Below are 27349 nucleotides of genomic sequence, written 5' to 3'. Positions count from 1 at the left end.
GGGCTTTTGAGTTGTTTCACTGCAGTGGATGACATCAAAGAAAATGCCAAAGTGGCCCTACGTGCACTAAAAAAAAAAAACACAATTTTAAAGAATGTTTCAAAGCTTGGGATGTCTGAGAGAGCAAGTGTGTGTGTGCGTGTGTGCGTGTGTGCCAGAAGGAAGGTACTTTGAAGGTGATTGGGTTAATAACCCCAACTGTTCATTCAATAAATTTTTATAGTAAAATTCCAGGAACTTTTTACATATACCTCATATATTTTATTGCGCATTGTTTTAGCTCACAATACACTTATTTTATGTGCTTACTTCTCTCTTTCTCATATAAGAGCTTATTTCCCTAATGGCTACATGTATGTATGTGTGTGTGCATGTGATCTTGCTTTGGAATACAAAAAATTATGTAAAAAAGTCACGTCAACTAAAAGAAATATATAATACTGTACAGAATGAAAAAGTTTGAAAATGTCATACACACTTTGCATACAAAATTATGAATACATAATATAACCAAAATAATAATTTAATTCACATTCATATTGTTAACTGAATTTTACTGAACATGATCAAATCAAGGAACACTTATTAGAATAAAATGTTTAAAATTTTAGTTTCCTTCCTCTGTGTGATTTCAGTTTCATGAGAAAAGCATAAAACAAACAAACTTGCTTGCTAATGAAATTAAAATAGTGATTTCTGAACAATATAGTAATGTCTGTCTACAAATAAGAATATACCATAGAAATAATGCTAGGTCTTTGTTTGGTGATGTAATCACCACTAAATCAAAAGACTGCTTAGCTGAAACTTGTTCAACCAAGGATCCTTTATGAAGTCTAAATTCTATATGCATAAATAACTTGAACAGAGTGGGGTATATAAACTTTAACTTTTATAATGTTTAAATATTTTTAAGTGCAAAAAATTCAAAAATTTCACTAAATAGGCTAGATGACAGCATGATTGGAAATTGACTCAAATCAAAGTGCATTTTGCTTAGATAACATAATCAAAAACAGTTCTTTTCCATATTTGTTAATTTATTCCTGAAGCTGCTGCTGCTTGATGGTTTCTCTCCTATTTGAATTATTCTTTTCACTTTTGTGAAGATTACTATGATCATTGTGGTCCACACATTTTTTACAGCACTTGCATACACCAAAGATTTGTGAAATCAGATGATCTAAGGGTTCCAGTGAGTGCAAATACACTGGTAGCCATTCCCAATCTCGTAAAAATGGTGGCAGAAATTTCGGGCACTGGTATTGCAAAATATTAATTAATAAAACAAGGCAAGTAAGAATCAGAATAGGAATGCCAACAGCCATGAAAACTACTCTTCCTGCTAATGATAAGCCAAACACTGCACAAGGTATCAAAAGAAATAATAATATCATATATAATATAGAGAACCAGCGATAGTTGGCTGTTGTGTTGCCAAGAAACTTAGCTAAAGGAATTGGCAATCTTAAAAATGGAATTGGGTAAAAAATTATTATTCCTGTTATATTAAAAAAGAGATGACAAAAAGCTAACTGTAAACTTTTGTTAGCATTTTCACCTTGTGTTGCTAGAGCTGCAAGAATTCCAGTTGTAGTTGTACCAATATTTGCACCTAGAGTCAGAGGGTAAATTCTCTCTATAGTTATGACTCCCAGACCAGCTAATGGTGTGAGAGCAGAAGTGAACACAGAACTACTCTGTACCAGAATAGTCATGCCACATCCAACTAAGATAGCAAAGTAGCCAATGAAATAATTTAAAGGAAATGATGGTTCAGCATTTACAACCTTTCTAATTACATGGGCAATGCGGCCCTTCAGCATCGAATGTAGCACTTTCACCATTAAAATCAAACACACACAGAGTGTAAAAAGTGCAATCAGTAACATAATAACTCCCATCCATGTGTCACTAATGTCTACATTCTCCAGCAAGAATCCACCTAAATATAAAAAAAAATGCCATTAAAATTTCCCTCTACATTGAACAATTAAAACTATAATGATGAATTTTTTAATCAAATTAATCTTAATACAGCTTAATCAGATATATAATTTTTATATGATGTGTTCATATGTCAGTATTAGAAATAATGTAAGATAGGAGACCTTTTCTGCACCTGCAAAAACAAAAATTAATTAAAAAGTTTCCAATCATTCATTTGTTTTTGTTCTTCAAAAATGTGACCTCCAATTCTACTATGAATGTTACTAAACTCTCTGCCTAGGCAGCAAATTTACTCCAGTAATCTAAAACATGCTGTCTGAAGGTAAACTTTGTGAAAGCTAGCCTCTTCCCCCCCCATCCTTTTTTTTTTAGGTGTGGCATCCAGAATCTGAATATACTATTCCAAGTGCAGTCTTACCATCAAATTTATATATAGGAATAACAATATCCTCTTACCTACTTGCAAAGGTCTAATAAATCAATGACAGACCCCCATGTTCCTTCTTGGCTACTCATTTACAATACATGGTAAACTTCATGTTTGATCATAATATAATCTCTAAGTCTTTTCAACTTGAGTCACCTTTAACTCCTTTCACTCTACCCTGTAAGTAACTCTGGAGTTTCCATTTCTCAGGTGTGCAAGATTTTATATTTAGTAGTTTTATATATTTAGTAGAAGAACATATCCTAGTTCTGGTTATTTCCCCCATTAAACTTTCATTTCAGTTGACAGTTTAATTTTGGTCTCTACCTATAGTTGTGGAAAGATTTTGCCCAGCATCTTAAGAATTCAAATTCCCAAATTCCTACTGATAAGGTGCCAATTAATACTCAAACAGCTGTCTGGGAAGTGGCAGAAATTTCCATAAGCTGGTTAATAGCCATTGTTTAATAACTTTGATAATCATTTGGCATTTTTATTTGAATATTAGTGAGGCTTGGGTATTGAAGAATTTGGCCATGGATGTAAACATATGAAGTATATTGAGACAGCGGTATAGTTATGCTTTCTTTGATTAGTTGTTTATTCCACAGATGCTCTTTGTCAGCAGATCAAAGATATTTCAAACATAGTAGATTAATTTTGATCCTCCAACCATTTTGAGTTCTTTCACTAAAGCTACTCTGTTCACTCAGTGACAACTCACAATATCCTTCTCAAGAAGGGTCCCCCTTGTTTTCTCTAGTAAAAATTCTAGAAATTCATTGAAGGGAATCAAAATGATTTCCATATACTTATTAACTTATGGATGTCAACTTTCCTGGATTCTTGCTCCAGTATGTGACAGAAATAATTTTAGAACTCATGCACATATGCACTTTATTAAATGGCCTTGTGATTTTTATCAAATAATTTTTCTTGATAGTCATAGTGTAAAGGGAACAGTAAATAACCTCAGGGGCTCACATCTGGTGAGTATTGGCTTGGCACACCCAGGGTCCTGAGCTGGATATCATCATTCTTCTCTTTCTTGGTGATTCCTCTCTCTCTCTCTCTCTTTCTCTCAGGGTAACTCAGGGAATTTTTTGAATTTTTTTTGGCTGGTGCAGCATAAGCCTCAGGCTATTTTGTGCCATATGGCTAATAATAATAATAGTCAAGACTGATGTCATATAAAGCACTAATTAATTAAATTCAAAAAACTTGCATTCATTTTTATAACTTATGCTAATGCTATAAAAAATGAAGTGGAAAACTAGTTTGTAAAAAAAAAAAAAATACAAGTCTTTACGAATGGCATTGATATTTTTTACTGTGTAGCTGTTGCAATGAGCTACCTCAGTGTTGCATTATAAACAAACAACACTTCTTACAAGAGAAGTATAATGCTGTTTATTTATAATCTGATTCCCCTCCCCAGACAGACATTTTTGTGATTACTGCCACCTCATCAATGGGAGAGATGAGTACCCCATTAGTAATGGATGCAAGTCCTATGAATTTAATTAATTTCAGCATAGATAGGTAAAGTAAGTTCTTCAAAGCAAGCTCAGTTTATTAGACCACTAAAAATTTCCCTATTACCCTGAGAGAGAGAGAGAGAGAGAGAGAGAGAGAGAGAGAGAGAGAGAGAGGAATCACCAAGAAAGAGAAGAATGATGATATCCAGCTCAGGACCCTGGGTGTGCCAAGCCCATACTCACCAGATGTGTGCCCCCTGGGGATAAGTATGATATTGACACTGAGAAATCTCTGTCAATAGAAGTTTCTCAAATTTTTAATACTGCACAGAAATTGTGGTAAAAAATTTCCTTAGAAAGCATTCTAATTTATTCTTGAGTGAACAGAATAGTTTTTCAGTGAAGCTTGCAAAAAACATGAAGTTAAAATGACTTGTGTAATCAACATGTTAAAGCACTAATATAATGCTTTTGTAAAATATATTAAGTGTTCACTAATAAATTTTACAAAACTATTAAATTAATAAATTCAACAGTTTTGAATTGTTAATGAAGTGCAAAAAAAATATTTTTTCAAAAATATAAACATTTATTTTACATTATGTTACTAGCAAAATTTCTTCAAGAATACTTTTTATATATAGAAATGTAAAATAACTTTACTGCTATTTGTTTTAAGCATATATATAATAATGTTTTACTTATTCTGCCTAGGCAGAATAAGTAAAAACATGTACCAAGAATTTTATTATTACACTATGATTCCTGATGTTCAAGGCCTTTCTCTTTTTATTTGGCAAAAACTGAACATCAGATAGTTTATACTGATGTTAAATTTTCCTTTTATATAATTTACATTAGTTAGCCTATTAAAAATTTTAACAGATATCAGAGAATTAAAAGCAATCTCTTCTATTTTGTGATAAAGTGACTGAGTAATATAATTTTAATTTGAAGTACTAAATATAGCATAATGAATTATATTAGTCTGGGAATCCCACATTTGGAATGCTGTTGAATTTAGCATTAGCAGAGGCATATGATGCAAGAAAACAAGCTTATACAGCATCAGTCAAAAAAAAACCCTTCCCATTTGCCCCAGAAGTTTGTCCAATTCTTCCTTGAAGTTATTTAAGCTATCAACTTCCATGACAGATGGAAGTTTATTCCAGCAGTCAACCACCTGCTGGCTAAAGGAAAATTACTGCACATCTATTCTACAACCGTATTTCCTCAATTTGAATTTATGTCCCCTCAGGTGTGTAATCTGAGGCAAGTGAAAGACTTCTTTAATTCACAGGTTTCTAGGTGTGTTTGCATATATATATGCACATCCCTATCATCTTCACCATGTCTGTCTGTCCATCTGCATGTAACAGAGGGAGTCCAAGTGGACAGATTTTCATAAAATTTTATATTTGGGCCTTTTAAAAATATTTGTTGAGCCATTCAAATTGAACAAATAGAAGTCCAGCAATTATTTCTTTTTTTCATATTTGTATGTAAAAAAGAAATTTAGAATAAATGAAGTTTTAATGCAGAATTATTAGCTTTAGATAGTCCATTCTTGCTTTGTGTGTATTGTTATGCAGTATTCGTGAATGTGGTGTCACCTGTGAAGAGAGAGAGAGAGAGAAGAGTAAATAAAAGAGTATATAGGAGAAGAGAAATAAATATTAGACATAATAAATATTGTAATTAAACTGAATGGCTAAGTTTAGAGAATGTAAAACTATTGAGTTTTATTAAGTGTTTTATAAAGTTATAATCTCAGTAATTAATTGAAAGGAGATAACTATATTTACTATTAATCACAGAAAAAGAAAAAATATTCAATAAATTTAAAGAAAAAAAATAAAATGCACCTTAAATGTAATGCACTGCATACATTAACGAACTTTTTTTTTTAAATACAGAAATAAAATTATGTAGATCATTTAACAATAACGTCACATAAGCTTAAGGCAGTTAATAAGTAAAAACACTACCAAGAATATTTAATAACAAAAGACAGTAAATCCTGAAACTGTATTCCAATATAGAAACTGAAATGTGGCCAGTTTTATTTAGTTATTGAGATTGTTTGGGTCTAATTATATCAGTATGTCCATTCATACCAAAAACTAATCAAATGCAGTATAATTTCATAAATCCAGCATCCTTGGGACCCAGAATATTCTGGATGTTTGAAAATTCCAGTTTTTTTTTTAAGTTATGCATATAGCCTAAGTATTCAGGGGTAATTTGTTATTTTAATTGGATAACATAGTAGCTCGGTATACATAGTAACATATAATCTCCACAGAACAACAGTTACAGCATTTAGCCAAAATGTGTTAACCCATACTGATTGTTCCAGTGAGTAATGTATTCGCCTAAGAAATGAAGGTCACAGGTTTGAATGCTGCCTCTGGTATAGGTGTTATGATTGTCCAATTTTTTCAATACAAGGTATAAATAATGCAGTCTAATTTCAGATTGAATATGCCTTAAAAACTAAATACATACTGCTGTACTATTAAGTACTGTGAACTAGTACTGAATGTCTTGCAAACTTCATATGTTGCAAATAAATCGGTACAATGACAGGTGGTCTAGGAAATATGTTAAACATTATTCTCTCTCTCTCTCTGTCTCTCTCTCTCTCTATATATATATATATATATGTCTCTCTCTCTCTCTCTCTCTCTCTCTCTCTCTCTATATATATATATATATATCTGATAATTAAAATAAATATGATATTTGAAAGGAGATAACTATATTTACTATTAATCACAGAAAAAGAAAAAATATTCAATAAATTTAAAGAAAAAAAATAAAATGCACCTTAAATGTAATGCACTGCATACATTAACGAACTTTTTTTTTTAAATACAGAAATGTATAGCTACATAGAATGATATGTAGCTAGAATGATATGTAGCTAAATGATAGCTACATAGCCATATTTATTTATTTTTATCACTTTTGCCTAACTTTTATCTCACATAATATATATATATATATATATATATATATATATATAGAGAGAGAGAGAGAGAGAGAGTAAATAAAAGAGTATATGGGTAAAGAGAAATAAATATTAGACACATGTTTAGACATAACTAATATTGTGGATGCCATAGCAAAGAGGTCAGACATGAGGGTGCATAAGTACACATTAGCATTAGCATTAATAGAGGCATATGATGCAAGAAAGCAAGCTTCTACAGCATCAACCAAAAAAAAAAAAAAAAACCTTCCCATTTCATCCATCCATTCGCTCCAAATGTTTGTTTAGTTCTGCCTTGAATTTATTTAAGCCGTCAACTTCTACAATGACAGGTGGAAGTTCATTCCAGCAATCAACCACCTGCTGGCTAAAGGCAAATTTCTGCACAACTATTCTACAACTGTCTTTCCTCAATTTGAATTTATGTCCCCTCAGGCGATTAATCTGGGCAAGAAGAAGAATCCCATCAGCATTGAGCTTGCTTAAACCATTCAAGGCCTTAGGCACCTCAATCTAATTACCTCACAGGTGCCTAGTCTCAAGACACTGTAATTTGCAAAACTTAAGCCTTTCTTTTTAAGAGCAACCCTTTGTTCCAATCACTAATCTTGTTGCCCTTCTTTTTACTCATTCCAGCAGCTCTACATCCTTCCTAAAATGAAGCCTCCAGACATGTACAGAGTACTCAAGGTGTGGCCTGACCATTGCCTTATACTAGGGGATAATCACCTCCTTATCCTTGCTAGAAAAATTCCTGTATATCATTGACAAGACACCATGAGTTACTCTTGCAGACTGTCTGCACTGCTCAGAAAACTTCATATCTGACTGCACAGTTACCCCAAGTCCTTTTCATTCTCTACCACACAGTTGATACGTTACTCTGGGGTTACTGCTACCCATATGCAGTACGTTACATTTGTCAACATTAAACTTCATTTGCCACCTCTCAGCCCATCTGCTCAACTTTTCTAGATCCTGTTGCGGTAGCGTACTGTTATAAGTGTCATTAACAACCCTGCCAACCTTCGTATAATCTGCAAACTTAGACGTTAAGCCTGATATACCTTCATCAGTATCATTAATAAATACAGAAAACAACAATGGACCCAACACTGAACCCTGGGGGACTCCACTAATAACATTAGTCCATGAAGAGCAGTGTCCACTGATTACCACTCTCTGTCTTCTCCTCCTCAACCATCCCATTATCCATAGCAACAACATGCCCTTGATGCCACACTGCTCCAATTTGTACAGCAGTCTTCCATGTGCAACAGTATCAAAGCCATCCTAACATCCAAGTATATGATATCAAAATTATTCTTTGCATCCAGTTCCTTTGTAACCACATCATAGGATCCAATCAAATTGGTCAGACAAGACTCTCTCTTAACAAACACATGCTGTGTCCAAACTATAACTGAAGTTTTGTCTAGATGATCCTGCAGTGCTTCTTTAACAAGTGCCTCCATTAATTTCCCCAGAACAGAAGTTAAACTAACAGGTCTGTAATTACTTGTGTCATCCTTTGATCCTCCTTTGTGAATTGGGGTCACGTTTGCACATTTCCAGTCCATGGGTATTCCCTCTGAGTCCAAGGAAGCTCTCATAATTATGGCTAAGGGTTTGCTTACTTCCTTTGTTGCCTCCTTTAATATAACTGGATAGATCCCATCCAACCCAGGTGCTTTTCTTATGTTTATTTTCAAAAATTTCTGCTTCACTTTACTCACAATTATTACAGAATCATTTAGCTCACTGCCAGAGTTTAATACATCTCTGGCATTCCCCTTCCTGAATAATTCCTCTCGTGTAAATGTTGATGCAAAATACTCATTCAGTTTGTTAGGTACCTGAGCAGGATCATCAACAGTTGAACCATCAATATGAAGTGGACCAATCTGATTCATTCCTTTCCTTCTAGAATTTACATAAGTAAAGAACTCTTTGCTGTTTTTCTTTGTGTCTTTTGCCAAAGATTTCACATATCTTTGCCTTCCTGACCTCCTTTGTGACTTGATTACAGACCAGCTTATATCTAACATAGGCTTCTGTGTCACCTGTTAATTTATATGTATCCCATGCATTTTTCTTCTCTGCCGCATATCTCATTAGTTCACCTGACATCCATTTAGGCCTAAACCATGAACAATATTTCTTAGTTGGTATGAAAAGCCTAGTACCTTCCAAGATTAATTCTTTGAATGCTTCCTATCTAGAATTTGCTGTTGGTAACATCATCAGTTGGTCCCCCCGTAATGAATTTAAAAACTCTCTCATATCACTGTAAATAAATAAATATTAGACACATGAAAGCAAAAACCCTTCCCTTTACCCCTGATGGTAGTTACCTCTTTGATTAAATTCCACATCAGCACAATGTGATCACTGCCACCTAGTGGTTCCTTTTTCTGCAGATTCTTAATGCATGAAGAATCACTACTGATAATCCAATCAATAGTATTACTCCCTCTGGTTGCCTTCTGAACATGCTGCTGTAGAAAACAATCATCCAATAAATCCACAAAAGCCTTGATAGGCTTGATATGAGTGACCAATCCACAAGTTCCAGTATATCTGGGAAATTAAAATCCCGCATTATTAGACAATCTCATTTACTGGCCCGCTTTATTTCTCTGTACAGTTGTTCATTATCCTCATCAGAGTCATCAGGCCTATAATACACTCCTACTCTCAATTTTGCTTTGCCAGTGCTTATGTCACACGGGCACCTCCGTAGCCAGGTGGAAAGGAGCAGCAGTGCGTAGCACACGCTTCTTGATTAGACCGGGGTTCAAGCCCGTCACCACCAAATACGGAGGATGCGGAAAGGTCAGGGAATGACCACCGCATATTCCCGGAGCAATATGGCCTTAGTTGCTGATGCTCCTAAAAACCAAATAACAAACAAACAATAACAAGCTTATGTCACACCAAACTGACTCAACAGTGCACTGTCCACCCATGTGAACTGGCTGCACTTCCTTAGATTTTATTTTTCTTAACTAATAGCAAACCCCTCCTTCCTTCTTGTCCTTCTATCATTTCTGTACACATTATACTCTCCAAATTCCAATTTTTTACTGGTTATATCTCTGTGCCACTACGCCTCTGTTATCCCAACAATATCTGCTTTTGATGTTTTGACCAGCACCTCAAATTCATCAAATTTATTTACTAAACACCTAGCATTGGTGTAATCGCAAGTATATGCATCTGTTCCTATTCTTAGCTACCCTAACACAACCCATGTGTTTACTTGTATCACGCAATTACTCCCAGCAGTCTCTGAAATCCCATGCACCTTGTTTTCCAGGCTGCTGCTCATTCCAATAGAAGCAGTGCAAGAATCACTTTCACCTCAGCTAGTGGCTACTGTTAATCTATTAGTCCATGTACCCTCCAAACTAGCAGTTTTTCCCACCCACCTAATACTGCCTCAATAGCATCAGCAAATATTCTTGCACCCTTTCTATTTAAGTGAATCCCATTCCTGTAGAAGCAGTCTCTCCTGTTAACAAGCACAGACCAGGCTAAGAAAAAAAAAAAGTGCCTTAAGTGACCAAGGTTCATTGCCATGACTGCTAAATACAGTGCTGTTTCTTGTATTCTCTCTACCTTGTAAGCTCCTTCGACTGTGTGGTTGTCCCGGAGTATAAAAATAAAATTTATTATTTTTTTTAACCTTGCATTGCTAATGTGGAACCTGACAGGCACTATTTTTTAAAAATTTTCTGTTATTTTTAAAATTTTGTAAATGAAATCAAATTATCCCATATGCCTTTGTCCACCAATATTTTCCAACTAATTATGTGGTATTTTCTGTTTTATTTCAGTATATCTTGAATTATAAGACATTATTAAATATTTGTGTGGAGTTTAACAGAAACCATGTGAGCAAAAGGATCTACCTTTCTTCTAGGCAACTCCCATTTCCATGATGCCAACAACAGATGGCCAACCTTGCAATAATGCTTTGATTTCATTGGCTAAACTTAAACAAAAATACAGATATTCACATTGCATCTGCCAGATTCCATGTGTGCATCTAGCAGATGTAATGGTTTCAATCTGGGGAAATCTGTGACCTTGAAAATTCTAAAAATATGATAAAATATTCTTTATTATTATTATTATTATTGATTTCCCTTGTTTATTTTTGTTTGATAATTTTTAATTGGGTTTAGCAAATAAATTTACATATAATCATTTTTAATTCAGTAAAAAAGCTAAAAATTTAATTTTTTATAATTAAAACAAAAATGAGGTCTCACACAGATGCCACAAGTGTCTTTGTTATTGAGGGTGTGAGTGATGGAAGGTTAATGGAGTATAATGCATAAATCCTGCACCTGTGGGCATTTTTTATTTTTTTCAAGTTCAGCTTGTCTATTTCCTCTCTGCCCTTATATGCTTGACTACCCTTGGAGAAATATTCAAAAAATGCCAGTTTTGAGGTTTTATTCATGTGATGAAGCACATTTTATTAAGTTTTCCTTAAAAAGGCAGTACTGTATTTTGTTTTTAACATTAGATTTGGAAGCTTTTTTAAATTTAGTATTGTTTATTAATTTATTTTCTTTTTTAAGCTTACTTCAGCCCAGTTTGAATACGGGTTAGCTGGGTCACTCAAAGAAACAAAAGTTAAAAATGACTTTTAGCTGGAACCCCATTACTTTTTATTTCTGCAAAGTGAATAATTTTTTGGAATGAAAATGCTCTGTGCAGCATTTTGCTGTCTACTTCAAAGTGACTTCTTGGCGGATGTGAACTGAAGTCATATAACTTTAGTAAAAATATAATAAACTGAAATTTATAGAACTAATTTCAAAAGCTAAATATCAAACTCATTTTACACATTGACAACACACACACACACAGAGTCAAAATGGCAAATAAACTATATAGAAAAGTACTCACAGGTTCCACATGTATTATTCATCTTTTTGCAGCACCTTTTCACAAGGGAAAGATTTGCAACACTCGAATTATCCAATGCAATTCTTTCTATTACCTTTTTGTCAAGCTGAGAAACGGAATAATATAAGCTAAGGTAATGCCACTCTAATAATGTAATAGTGGAATTATTTTTTGTTGCTCATTCCAGTATAATAATAAAATCTTTAATGAAAATAAAAAAAATAGACACATACGGTGATTCTATTAAAGAAAGCAATCCAGAAGACTAAAAAGTGCAGACTTTGTATAAAAAAAAATCTAGTACTGTACATGCATTTACAAGATTTATCACCATACATTACAAAGAATACATCTGGGGAGGAGTTTATCAACACACAGGGTAACTAACCTACTGAATATATTAACATGGGCTTCAAAAGATGCTATAACGTGGTTCTGCTCAACTTTAGCTTAGAATACATGGATGGCAAGCACACAATCTAATATGTGGTTTTGTTTTAGTTTATTAGCATCTATATTTTCTACTTTGTATTTTCTAAAATTTTTGAGGTTAAGTCTTAAAATTATTTGCTCTTTAAAAAAAAAAAGCAGTTAAAAAAAGCACGAAAGATGTTAATTTTATATGAAAACATATATGGCGGCACTAGAGTAAAACTGTTTAAATTTTTGAACGGTTTGATCGAAACTTACTTACTTATTTACGCTACTTACAAGGTTGATGTTGATCAAAATCTTGAGAAGCAGATTTTATTAAAGTCTGCATTTTATTCTTGCATAATATTACTACCCGCTGCTTACTCTACTGAATCCCAGGGGCTCATATCTGGTGAATGAAATTTCGGGTGTGCCAACCCATTCACATCCAGTGAATGGGCTTGGCACACCCAGAGTCCCGAGCTGGATATCATCATGGTGATTCCCTCTCTCTCTCTCTCTCTCTGGATAACTCAGAAATTTTTTTTTTTTTGCCTGGTGCAGCAAAAGCCCCAGGCTTCCTTGCACCATATGGCTAGTAATGATAATGAATCAACATTAGTGAGTGAGTTGGCATCATTTAGGAAGTGACATCATTTGCATCATTTAAAATCTAGCAGCCACCTAATAGGAAGTGACGTCAATTGTGTCATTTCCATAAAAAAATTTCGTTAACAATCAATTGCGTCATTTCTGTTAACGTAAGAAAATTTCATTACCGATCGATTTTACTCTAGTGCCACCATAGATGTTTTCACATCAAAATTATTAATAATGTGCAACTTACCCTGACTGACATTTGTATGTCAATGAGCAATGTCAGACAAGTACTCCAGAATAAAAAAAAAATTTCCATTTCATAGTGAAAAATTCAGAAGCAATTCAGAAATCTAGATGGATGATATCTCAGCTGTTATTACAACTGAAGATAGTTTTGATGTCAAATAGGCTAAGTTAACCATTGTTCACAGAGTGAACATAACTTTAAAGTGTAATAGAATATCTAAAATTGTTCTGTTCATCCTGATTTTTCCTCACACTAAAGCAGGAGTACATTTCCAGTGTTGTCAACAAGAACAGAATGAAATTCATCTAATCTATGTTGGTTTTAAAATGCAGAAAGGTGAGTCTTATCTTTGCTATGACTTCGAGTAGACTTCCTGAAAAAAGCAAAGAAGGCTACTGCTATTTCATATTCCACACTGAAACATCTAATATTTTGCATGTTTTTATAGGTATGTCAATGAGCAAATAACTTTAAAATAAGTCTTACTGCATTTACACTACAACTGACAGCCAACATGAGATTCTTCATTTTGCTATCTAGAAGCAAATCTGCATTCTAAATTCAACAGTTCTGCATATACTAAGTCAATAAACAATTCTACATGTTGACTTGACCACTCAATCGAAATGGTTCATCAGATATGATGATAGGGTGGTTAATGACATTCTGATTGTCTTTTGTCTTCAAAGATGATAATCAAAATGTTACAAGTTTGAAAATGTTAAGAGTTTATACATAAACAGATAGATACAGATATAAGATTCTCCTAATGCTTGTCATGACAATTTTCTTGTGTGAATGTTTTATATTATATAAACATACAATTAGTATTAGTAATAGCCATATAGTGCAAGAAAGCCACAGGTTTTTGCTGAACCAGCAAAAAAAAAAAAAAAAAAGATAAGAAAATACAAATTATGTGCTTCCCTCCTTGTGCAGGAAACTGTCCAGTTGATCTTTCAATTTGTTCAAACTGTCAGCCTCAACTACCTGCAAAATGAATTGTTCCAGCAGCCAAAATCGCTGGCTAGAGGAAAACTTCCTACAATCTAGTCTAAACCTCTTCCCCTATAATTTAAATTTATGGCCCTTAGTTCTGGAATTCTTTATATCAGTAAAAATTCCACCTTTGTGCATTTTACTAATCCTCTCAAAGCCTTATAAACGTCAACCAGGTCCCCCCCCCTCTAAGGTATCTTAAGGTGACCACATAATCAAAGTCTTTCCTTGTATGATCACCTTTTTGTCAATCTCATCATTCAAGCTGCTCTTCTTTCTACCCTTTCAGGAAGCTCAATGTCTTTTTTCAGATCAGGTCTCCAAACTTGGACACAGAATTCCAAATGTGGTCTTACAATTGCTTTATACATTGGAATTATGACCTCTCTATCTCTACAGAATATTGTTTGATAAATCATTTATAGGACGCCATGGGCTTCCCTGGCCAGCTGTTTACACAGCTCAGAATACTTCATATCTGCCCATATCATAACTATCAGATCCCTTTCTTCCTCTACTGTTTTTAATTTGACCCCACCAAGTGTATAAGTTATTCTGGGGTTGCTGTTTCCAAAGTATATGACCTTGCATTTTGCTGCATTAAAACATAGCTACCACTTTTCTGACCATTTTTGAAGCCTGTTCAAGTCATCCTGAAGGAGCACTGCTTGGCACTGATCATTAACGACTCTCCCAACCTTTACTTCATTTACAAATTTTGATCATTCCCTTTGTCAATATCAATAATGAAAATCAGAAATAACAGTGGTCCAAGAACCGATCCTTGGGGGACCCACTTCTGACATTACACTTATCTAAAGAATATCCATATTAATGGATATTCTTTAGATAGGTGTGATCACAACTCTTTCCTGCAGCCACCCTACAATCCATTTTAGAATCTTTCCAGTAATCCCAACATGTTCCAACTTATAGAGTAATCTCTCATGAGGGACAGTTAATACTTGGGAATGCCTTACTAAAATCCAAATAAACTACATCTTGAAATTGTTCCCTATATCTAGCTCATGACCATCTGTGTCAAAATAGCTTACCAGGTTAGGTTAAGGTAGAGAAAACCAACACAAGAACCATGGAAACTTACTGGACAAATTGGTTTGCTACTGCAGTTTCTCCCTGCATTCTTGGTAAATGGATGGTGTTATCGGTAGTAGCAGTAGAAGTCAAGAACGATATATTGATTGACACATAGGCATGACAGATGATGTAATGATTAGTTTTTTCGGCTAAACTTTAGATTAGGGCCACTGGGTTTGGCCGACAAACAGTCAAAGTGAAGGATGAGATTGCTCCTCCTCTCTTCATGTCACATGGTGAGTTACAGGGAAAGGCCACATGATGAACACATCACGTGACAGACCTGAACCGAAAAAAATAATTGCAATTAGAAGCAAAGAAATATAGGGAAAGGTCATGTTTAGGGTCAGGTTAGGTTATGCCACTGATTTGTGATGGATTCAAGCAAAAGAAGTGTGGGTTTTTAATAGACTCATTTTTGTCTAGTGAAAAAAGATTAGGTTACATTACACCACTAATTTGGGATGGATTCAAAGGAAGTATGGGCTTTTTTTGGAAGAGTAAAAATCAAGTATATTAAAAAAAAAAATAAATCCTAAAAATTTTTTTAGGATAATGTTCTTTTTAATTTATCAGTTTTACATGTATATGGCACTGGCAAAGTATGAAATTAGGAATTATAGGAAATGTTTAGGTATGCTAGAAAATGGCAAAAATCCTAGGCAAAGTATCAGATAAATCTTATTTCTTACATTGCCTATCATTTCTCACACTACCGCTCTCGTTTTTGGCAATGAGTCTAAAGCACGTTACCTCTCATCATGTGACAGCAGGAGGGGAGGTGCAACACATCTTCACTTTGAACGTTTGTCGGCCACGGCCAGCAGCATCCTAATCTAAAGTTTCACTGTTTTTTCTCATTATTAAAAGCAGGTTATTGGAGTTTATGAGTGTTTTCATTTTAAAAAAAACCATATTACTGATTACTTGTTAAGGTTAGGTTAGGAAAAAAGGAAAAGGTTTACCGGTTTCTTTATTTTTTGTTATATTTCCTAACCTGACCTTAAATGTTAGTTTAGGAAATAATAGGAAAAGGTTTAGTTACCTAACTTTAAAGGTTATGTTAGGAAATAATAGGAAAAAAAAGATTCTTTATATATATGCATATTCACCCCAGGGACTCACATCTGGTGAGTACGGACTTGGCTCACCCAGGGTCCTGAGTTGGATATCATCATTCTTCTCTTTCTTAGTGATTCCTTTCTACTTCTGACCCTCTCTCCCTCTCAGGGTAACTTGGGAATTTTTTTGCATAAGCCTCAGGCTTCCTTGCACCATATGGCTGATAATAATATCATAATGTCAATTAATCACTTAATGCTATGATGTTATCATCTGTTGTGTTCTTGCACCAATCAGTACATCATCTGTCATGCCTATGTGTCAATCAATATATTGTTCTCAGCTTCTACTGCCACTACTGATAACATGCACCATCTGTTTACCGAGAATACAGGGAGAAACTGCAGTATCGGCAAACCAGTTTGCCCATTAAGAATCCTGTAGTTTTCTGTGGTTCTCATGTTGGCTTTTTTACCTTCGCTCCAGGTTATTTAAACATGATTTTCCCTCAAGCGTTTAGGGCATAAGCCTCAAGCTATGAAGGAGTCTAGATTATGTATAAATATAGTGCAAACGCATCAGAAATACATAGCTATATCTGAATAAATCAGAATATTAGTAAAACGGCATCGTTTTAAGTTATATCTCATATTGTGAATACCTTCACAACGAGTTGCCATGATATTGCACTACTTCGAATAAGTAACGCTTCACCTAAGGAGAAGACTAATGTTACTTATCCATTTGAGGTATCCATCTGAGAATAAGTAACATTAGTCTTCTCCTTAGGTGAAGCGTTACTTATTCGAAGTAGTGCAATATCATGGCAACTCGTTGTGAAGGTATTCACAATATGAGATATAACTTAAAACGATGCCGTTTTACTAATATTCTGATTTATTCAGATATAGCTATGTATTTCTGATGCGTTTGCACTATATTTATACATCTCCTTCATAGCTTGAGGCTTATGCCCTAAACGCTTGAGTCTAAATACATGATACACCATCAGGCATCTCTCATATTGTGGAGTTATACTTTATAACTGTTTTGCCATCATTGCATCACTCGGGTACCTACCCACCCACCGAAGAAGGGCCAAATAGCCCTGAAACGGCACCAGGGGGCGCCTGATGATGTCCGGAGTTTCCAAGAATAGGTAACAACAGCCTTCTCCACTGGGGAAGCGTTGCCTATTCGAGGAGTTTATGAGTTTTTGAGTGGTGTGAGTTGAAGGAGTTATTGTCCCTTTCATTCTTCTACACCGTTTCTTTTCCTCTTCCACTCCTACTATAACTTTCCCTCTACTTTTTGCTTTTCTAAGTCTAATAGGGACAAGTGGATATTCGAGTAGATATTCACATACATACATAAATAGCCCTGAAACGGCACCAGGGGGCGCCTGATGATGGCCGGAGTTTCCAAGAATAGGTAACAACAGCCTTCTCCACTGGGGAAACGTTGCCTATTCAAGGAGTTTATGAGTTTTTGAGTGGTGTGAGTTGAAGGAGTTATTGTCCCTTTCATTCTTCTACACCGTTTCTTTTCCTCTTCCACTCCTACTATAACTTTCCCTCTACTTTTTGCTTTTCTAAGTCTAATAGAGACAAGTGGATATTCGAGTAGATATTCACATACATACATAAATAGCCCTGAAACGGTGCCGTCTGGGTGGTGGTATCCATCTGAGATAAGTAACATTAGTCTTCTCCTTAGGTGAAGCGTTACTTATTCGAAGTAGTGCAATATCATGGCAACTCGTCGTGAAGGTATTCACAATATGAGATATAACTTAAAACGATGCCGTTTTACTAATATTCTGATTTATTCAGATATAGCTATGTATTTCTGATGCGTTTGCACTATATTTATACATAGTAATACATGATTTTCCCTTAACAAAACCATGTTTTGTGTCCCTCAGAATGAGATTTGTCTAAATGTCCCTGGATTGCACTCTTGATCATTGCTTTTAAGATTTTCCTTACCACTGAAGTCAGACTAATTGATCTGTAGTTACTGACTTCACTTTTGGAAATGCCTTTACGTACTGGTGGTACATTGGCACTTTTCCAATCCGAAGGAATGTCTTCTGTTCCGGGCAAAATAATGGAGTCACTGGTTAAAGATGTGATACAGGATCACCTAGGCAAGACAGCAGTAATAGCTCAGACACAGCATAGGTTTGTTAAGGGGAAGTCTTATCTGACCAATTTGATTGGATACTACGATGTGGTCACAAAGGAACTGGATGCAAAAAATAATTTTTAATTTTGATATCATTTACTTGGATTTCAAGAAAGCTTTTGATACTTTTGCACATGGAAGACTGCTCTACAAATTGGAGTGGTATGGCATTAAGGGGAAGTTACTGCAATGGATAAAGGGATGGTTGAGTGGGAGATGGCAGAGAGTGGTAATAAATGGACACTGCTCTATGTGGACTAATGTTATTAGTGGAGTACCCCAGGGTTCAGTGCTGGGTCCATTGTTGTTTCGTGTAGTTATTAATGATATCGATGAAGGTATATCAGGCATAATGTCCAAGTTTGCAGGTGATACAAAGGTTGGCAGGGTTGTTAATGATAGTAAAGACAGTATGCTACTGCAACAGAATCTAGAAAAGTTAGGCAGATGGGCTGAGAAGTGGCAACTGAAGTTTAACACTGACAAATGCAAAGTACTCCATACGGGTAGCAGTAATCCAAGAGAAACGTATCAACTGTGTAGTACTACACTCAGGGAGGTGGAGAATGAAAAAGACCTGGGGGTAATTGTGCAGTCAAATATGAAGTTTGCTGAGCAGTGGAGATGGGCTGCCAAGCCAGGTCATGGAGTCTTGTCAATGATATATAGGAATTTTTCTAGCAGAGACAAAGAGGTGATTATTCCTTTGTAAAAAGCAATGGTCAGACCACACCTTGAGTACTGTATACAGGTCTGGAGGCCTCATTTTAGGAAGGATGTAGAGTTGCTAGAACGAGTACAGAAAAGGGCAGCAAGATTAGTTAGAGGAACAAAGGGGTGCGCTTACAAAGAAAGGCTTAAGTTCTGCAAGTTGCAGCATCTGGAGACTAGGCACCTGCAAGGTGATCTGATTGAGGTGTATGAGGCCTTGAATGGTTTGAGCAGGATCAATGCTGACAGGATACTTCTGCTTGCTCAGATTAAGAACTTGAGGGGACATAGAATCAAATTAAGGAAAGACAGTTGTAGAATAGATGTGCAGAAATTTGCCTTTAGTGAGTGGGTAGTTGATTGCTGGAACAGACTTCCATCTGTTGTTGTTAAAGTTGATAGCTTAAATAAATTTAAGGCTGAACTAGACAAGCATTTGGAGTGACTGGACGTGTGAAACTGGAAGTTTTTTTTTTTTTTTTTTTTTTTTTTTGGCTGATGCTGTATGAGCTTGCTTTCTTGCATCACATGCCTCAATTAATGCTAATGCTGTCATTATACCTTTATTTCCAAGTGACTCACTTTGCACAAATTCTATGCTGGCAGAAGTAATTTCTGACTCAGCAAAAGCTCTTTTCTCACTCTGGCTGCTTTTGATAAGAAGCATGACCCCACCACTCCTCAAAAATACATTATATGTACCATAATAGAACTCATCACCCCTAATTTCCAAGTGGCACCACATTTCTGCTAGCCCTGTTATGTCAGCATTAGTTTTCCTAACCAGGAGTTTGAATTTGGCTATTTTATTCACAATACTCCCAACATTACTGTATCTACAGTAATGTTGGAAGTGTTGTGAATAAAATGGCTGAATCTACAGTACATAATAACACTCCCAACATTACTGTATCTACAGTAATGTCAGGAGTGTTATTATGTACTGACACTTGTAAAAGCTACCAGTGTTAGATGTATGTGCTTCCAACCCCCCCCCAAACAAACTTTCTGTGAGCCATTGAGCCTACACAACATAAAAATTGTCCTCTAAATGCACAGTTGGACAAACATAATGCATGATAAAGGTGAAATTTAGTACCAAGTAAACTGGTAATATAGCCAGTGTGTTAAGGTACTTCTCCCACATCCAACCAAGTAGATATTTTTGCTTTTCATAATCAACAGTTTCCTTGTTACCATATGTACCACAATTTTCATTACTCATCAGTGCTAATGAACTAGGACTAATATTCTGAAATTAATTAATAAAAAATCTGCTTATTACATCCAACACTGTCTTGCATTCAGCCATCCCTACAGAGCAAAATATCACAATTTTCCTTGTTATCATATTTTATCTTGTTACAGTTTTCCTTGTTACCATGTTACCTTGTTATCATGTTACCTTGTTACAGTTTTCTTGTTACCATATGTACAACATTTTTCATTAGTCATCAGTGCTAATGAACCAGGACTAATATTCTGACTAATATTTCATATCTGACTGTACAATTACCCTCAGGTCTTTTCGTTTAGTAAAAATGCTTTATTTGTAAAATTAAATATGCTTTATATTTACTAATATTAATTAGAAAATATAAATTGTCTCATTTTCTTCATCTAGTAAAACAAGTCTTACCTGAATAATACGATCAGTAAAAGGTTTAGTTATCACTGTCAGGAACTGCTGGTTCAGATGTGCTTGTGCTGTCTGGTTGTTTGTGGATGGAACAATTAATCCTGTAAGGTGTTCCAGATACCCTGAAAGATAAGAATGTTTGAAATAGAATATTACTTCAAAAAAGCATTATTATGAAAATTATAATTTAGCAGTATATTTTGCTTTATTTTATTAGCTTTATTATATTATAGAAAATTATTTTATTTAAGATGTCCACAATATTTTTATTTTAGATATCCATATTTCCGAAATTTTATCAAATCTAAGTGAAAGTTGTGTCTGTGTGGTTCAAGATCACTAGTAATGTAGAAAAAAAGAGAGTGGAGGTCTAGTGGTTGTGCAGAGTATGATTTCTGTAGATATTGAAGGTGCCTAGCCTCCAGATGCTGCAACTTGCAGAACTTAGCCTCTCTTGGTAAGAGCACCCCTTTGTTCTTCTCACCAATCTTGTTGCCCTTCTCTGTACTCATTCTAGCAACTCTACATCCTATCATATATATTTTCCAAAGGCAAATATATGATATGATTTACTGTTCACAATAAAATATTCATTATAAATATTTTGCTCTGTTAATTTTGTCAACCAGTGTAGCTCTTGTGAGAAAATTTGTTGAAAGATATCACAGTAGCACATGCACATCAGAACTTCTCTCTCAAGGCTCATGTCAATATTCTTCCAATAACAAGCCTTACCTAAAAATAAAAAATTAGATTTTGTTTTAACTTTCTGGTCATGAGCATTAACCTCATGCTTTTCAAATTCTAATCTGTAATATTAATCCAAAACTGTTCGAATGTCATATTCATCATTGATATTTATTGATATTTATTACTTAAAGCAGTCCCAGCCAACAAATGGCAACCCCACTGTCAGTTACACATAATTTAGCAGTACTCTTATATACTCCCTCTCCTGTTTGCCCCAGTACAGGGAGAGAAAAAACCTGCCATGACCAAAAAAGATTGATATGAACAAATTGAAAAATAATCAAATTACATAAAAAATAAAATATACATATAATTAAATTTCAGACAAAGGAAAGATCTGCATCTGTTCACAGTCTGTTGGAAAGCCAGCAGTGCTAGGAGCTGCCGAGAGCAGAAATTCCAGCACAAGGAGCTGCAGAGAACAGAAATGCCAGCACAAGGAGCTGGAGTTGCAGTGGATAGAGCAGACTCAAGCCTCCACGATTTCACAGAATTCTAGGTAATTCGGCATACACCATACCATATTACAAATCCAAGGCTTCCAGATGCAGAAGAGTCTTCCGCCTAAGAAATATTGCAGTTGCAAAGGCTTGGAAAGCCAAGAAGTTCTCCTGTTTATCAACTAGAATTGTCTCACAGCCTTCTGCCATAAGATTGAGATTACTAACCCGAGATACCAATTCAATTTGTAGATCACAGTACTCCTCACAGTTGTACATAATATGTTCCCATGATTCTCTTTCACCACAATGGCAACTAGATATTTCATTAATTCCTAAATCATGCAACTTTGCATTAATCGAACCATGACCAGTTAATAAGAACATAGCTTGTAAGTTTGGGGCAAACCATTTGAATTTTATCGAGGCTGCATTTCTTAAATCTGGGAAAAATTTTTGTGTAATCTGCCCTTTATCACAAACACTCCAATGCTCCTGCTAGACTTTTACAAAAGCATACGAGATTCTTGTCCTTTCCTTCCTGGGATCTGCCAAAATGTCCACCTGTATATTCAGAAAAGAACAGGGAATGCCACAGTGGCTGAAGTAAGCCAATGCACAATACAATAAATGCAGATCAATAGGCAATTTTCCAGTCACAATCTGCAAAGCTGGGGTCGACACAGTTCTGCATGCCATGCACATCCTAAGGAGCATTACTCTTTGAATGGAACTGAGATTTCTAGTAAATATTTTTACACTTACACGTTAAAACCAAATTGGTGCACCATACGTTACCAATGGGATAAATACACATTCATATAGCAAGTTCAGCGCGTTACCTTTTATTCCCCAGCCAACTCTAGTGATTCGAATAATCATCCCAACAAATTTCCTCACCTTTTCTGATAGATAAGTAACATGTGAGTTGAAAGTCAAAGATCCGTCAAACATAATGCCTAGATATTTTAATTGCCTTGCCGATTTTAGGCTCGACCCATTCGTTCTAACAACCGTGAGTCTTCTACTCAAAAATTGATCCTTAAAGGCCATTGTCCTTGTTTTGGCTCCTGATACAGTCAGTTTATATAACCTACACCAGTTATTAAGTTCAAACAAAACCTGCTGTGACCTGGTTTCTAGTTGCATCCGTGTATTTCCTTCAATAAGCAACACAAGATCATTGGCATATGCCACCATCTCTGTATTAGTATTAGTAACGGCCGTATGGTGCAAGAAAGCCTATGGTTTATGCTGCACCAGCCAAAAAAAAAAAAATCCGAACAAAACAATGATAAAAACAAAAATTAAATAAATAAATAAATAATAATAATTAATAAATAAATAAAAATAATAAAATGAAATAAAAAATAAATAAAAAGGAAATTAGTCCTATCATCCTATGCGCTTCCCTTACCCGAAACTACTATCCAGATGACCTTTGAATTTCCCCAAACTGTCGGCCTCTACCACCCATGAAGGCAACTTATTCCAGTAATTTATAACTCGCTGGCTAAAATAAAACTTCCTGCAATCCAATCTAAACATTTCCCCCCGTAACTTGAATTTATATCCCCTAGTTCTAGCATCATTTATAATCTTGAAAATTTTGTCCTCATTCATTTTACTGATGCCTCTCAGAGCCTTAAACACCTCAATCAAATCTCCTCTAAGGTGTCTAGTTTCCAAACTCTGCAACCCACATATTCGAAGTCTTTCTTCATAAGGACGCCCTTTTGCCGATCTCACCAGGCGAGTTACCCTTCTTTGCACCCTTTCAAGAAGCTCAATATCTTTCTTTAGGTGCGGTCTCCATACTTGAACACAGTATTCCAAGTGTGGTCTAACATAAGCCTTATATAATGGAATTATCACGTCCCTATCTCTACTTGCAAAAGTTCGATAGATCATCGATAGGACACCATGGGCCTTCCTTGCAACCTGTTTACAATGCTCAGAGAATTTCATGTCTGACTGTATCGTAACACCCAAGTCCCTTTCCTCCAGTACTGGGTTTAGTTGAACTCCACCAAGTGAATAAGTTATTTTGGGATTACTGTTTCCCAGGTGTAATACCTTACACTTTGTTGGATTAAAGCACAGCTGCCATTTTTCTGACCATTCTTGATGTCTATCTAGGTCTCTCTGAAGAAGCTCAGCTTGACAGTGATCATTAACTACTCTACCAATTTTAACATCATCTGCAAATTTAGACATCACGCCCTCTATCCCTTCATCAATGTCGTTTATGAAAATTAAAAACAACAGTGGTCCTAATACTGATCCTTGGGGAACCCCACTTCTTACATCAACCCAATCTGAGGAATAGCCATTTATCACAACCCTCTGCCTCCTGCCCTGAAGCCATCCTTCTATCCATCTAAGGATTTTCCCAGTGATTCCAACCTGTTCCAGCTTATAAAGCAACCGCTCATGTGGGACTGAGTCAAAAGCTTTGCTGAAATCTAAATAAACAATGTCGAAATTATTCCCTAAATCCAGCTCGTGAGTGACCCTTTCGAAATAGCGAACCAGATTTGTTAAACATGATTTTCCCTTTACAAAACCATGCTGAGTATCCTTGAGAATTTCAATTCGATCCAAATGATCCTGAATTCCACCCTTGATCATTGCCTCCATGATTTTCCCTACTACGGAAGTCAGACTGACAGGTCGATAATTTCCCACTTCACTTTTAGAGCCACCCTTATGTATGGGAGATACATTTGCACTTTTCCATTCCAAGGGAATCTCCCCAGAGTCTAGTGATGCTCGCATAATTAGCCTCAGTGGTTCAATGCACTCGCTTGCCGCCTCTCTTAAGATTATAGGGTATATTCCATCAACTCCAGGAGCCTTACTGGTCTTTAGGCTTGAAAGTTTTTTCATTAAATAATTTTCATTTCATTTCATTGTATGCTCGAAGTCCCTACACAGCCAGTCCTCCAAAATGAGGTTCCACATTAGTGGTCCACAAACCGATCCTTGTGGGCATCCCCTGGTCACCTCTCGTACAATAGAATCAACCGACGACTTAACAGTCACTGTACGGTGCGTGAAGTAGTCCTTTACCACCCTAAAGATCTTAGTTGAACATCCTGCAAGTCTCAACATCACAAGAACGTTGCTCCATTGAATGGAGTCAAAAGCTCCCTCAAAGTCAATAAAGATTCCAAGGACATACTTACTGTTCGAGCCTAATATATAGTTTTGCAATGCCCGAAGCGCATCTTCTGTTCCATGACCTGGAGTAAAACCATATTACCTGCCAGACCAGCCTAAGTTTTTTTCAGTATAGTCAGTAATCCGTCTTGCCAGCATCCTTTCAAACACCTTTCATAATCCAGGGAGAAGGGCAATAGATCGATAAGATCATGGATCAATCTTTGGCCTAGATGGTCCCTTCAGTATCAGCTTAAATAGGGCATCCTTCCATGGTGATGGAAAGGCCTTGTCATGCAGGGCACCTCTGTAGCCAGGTGGGAAGGAGCAGCAGTGCGTAGCACACACTTCTTGATTAGACTGGGGTTTGAGCCCGTCACCACTAAATACGGAGGATGCGGAAAGGTCAAGGAATGACCACCACATATCCCGGAGGGAGCAATATGGTCTTAGTTGCTAATGCTCCTAAAAACCAAATAACAACAATAACCGTTATGCAGGCAACTATTGAAAGCTTCAAGAAGGATCCCTGGTATCAGTCGATGAGCCCGTTTAATGACCTCTCCTTCAATGAGGTCCATCCCTGGGAATTTATTGTTCCTTATGCATTGTACTGCATCACAGAGTTCAATAAGGCTAAAGGGATCCTCGTCATGTAACCCAGAGTAAGCATGATTAAGCCTTTTCATCAACATCTGTTCCTCATCGTCTTGCTCAGAGATAGTATCTCCAATCAGATGATCGAAAATTCCAGACATACTTTCTCTCCAACTAGTACTTTCCTGTTCAACACCTCCAATAGAGTATGCTGTCTCCATTATATATTTTAGTCTTGCCAGTACATAGCTTATATACAATTCCCCAAGGCGCCTCCGTAGCCAGGTGGGAAGGAGCAGCAGTGCGTAGCACACGCTTCTTGATTAGACCGGGGTTCGAGCCTGTCACCACAAAATACAGAGGATGCCGAAGGTCACGGAATGACCACCGCATATTCCTGGAGCAATATGGCCTTAGTTGCTAATGCTCCTAAAAACCAAATAACAACAAACAATTCCCCATGGGTTCTCATTGCCCAATGTTCTAACCAATGTTCTCCATGCAATTAATTTTGATTTAGATATCATACGCACGTATGCACTCCATATCCTTTGATACGCTACTTTAAATATATTAACTTCCTTCTCCCCATTGTTATGCTTAATTCTTTGGTACCTTTTCTGCACTTTATGAACCTGCTTCCGAAGTTGGCTTAACTTACCAGACCACCATTTAACTGGAATCCTATTACAGTTCTTTTGCTTCATAGATGTGCTGGAAGCCTCAAAGAGAGAGCACTGAAGTAACTCCACTGCATTCTCTCCAGATATCTGACTGAATGCCCAAATACCCTGATTCCCAAGTCAGACATGAATATATTCATCAAACCTATTCCACTTTGCATTTTTGATAGCAAATCGTCGTAACTGTTCCTGAGACGGAGCTAGTTTTGTTATGTCCCAAAATACAATGGCCCGATGATCAGAGCAGACCCAGTCTGCTCTTAATCACCAATCATCCACAATACCAGCTGCCCTTACATTACAAATTGTCAAGTCAATATTTGATTCTCCATTAACAGTGAAGAAAGTACTATCTGAACTTGGTAGATTTTGTATAAACAATCCACAACAAGCCAAGAATTCATCTAGTTGATGACCATGATCATTTGTAATTCTATCAAACCACGATGCTGATATTGCATTAGAATCCATCGCAAATATTACTGAATTACTACCCAAGCGATTTTGAACCAGTTCCATGTACCTGATGTAGAAATTAATGTCTGTCGAGTGATGACAATTCATACAACATAGATAGAATGATGCAAGATCTGACTCTACCCCTATGCACATTATCTGTGAAGAGCACAACGAATTTATAACAGTAATAACTATGTTCTTATTAAACACTAAAATTGCAGCTCTTAAGTCTGGTTCATCTGCACAGAGTACACGTGCTGAAAGTGGATATCCTGTAGGCTGACCTTTCACTAAGTATGGTTCCTGTATGCAGGCTATATCAATATTCTCTCTGCTGCACACTAGTCTAATTTCATCAGCCACAGATTTTGATCTCTGAGCATTAATCTGTAGTATGCGTAGGTTACCATTCAGCCTCCGTAGCCGAGTGGTCAGGAGCGGGAGTGCAGTAGCACACGCTCTTTGAGTAGACCGGGGTTCAAACCCCTGACTGCTGAATACGGTCGATCTGCCAACCCGCACTGGACC

At 36.0% G+C, this 27349-nt stretch overlaps 1 protein-coding gene across 1 annotated transcript in view; it reads right to left on the bottom strand.

The window, feature by feature from the left end:
• Positions 1 to 1040: 1040 nt before the first annotated feature.
• The window catches only part of LOC150075194 (sodium-dependent phosphate transport protein 2B-like), a 35208-nt gene continuing 8899 nt past the window's right edge, over positions 1041 to 27349 (bottom strand). The window contains exons 3-5 of the mRNA XM_090388396.1: positions 20731 to 20852; positions 11774 to 11879; positions 1041 to 1945 (exon numbers count right to left, since the gene is read on the bottom strand). Coding sequence (XP_090244522.1) covers positions 1041 to 1945; positions 11774 to 11879; positions 20731 to 20852 — 1133 coding nt within the window. The remainder of the gene's footprint in view (positions 1946 to 11773; positions 11880 to 20730; positions 20853 to 27349) is intronic.

Source organism: Mastigoproctus giganteus, chromosome 14, assembly GCF_048544385.1.
Source record: "Mastigoproctus giganteus isolate SK-2022 chromosome 14, ASM4854438v1, whole genome shotgun sequence".
In the NCBI taxonomy this organism is placed as follows: domain Eukaryota; kingdom Metazoa; phylum Arthropoda; class Arachnida; order Uropygi; family Thelyphonidae; genus Mastigoproctus; species Mastigoproctus giganteus.
Note: the sequence above shows the minus strand (reverse complement) of the source record. Positions and strands in the feature narration are given on the sequence as shown.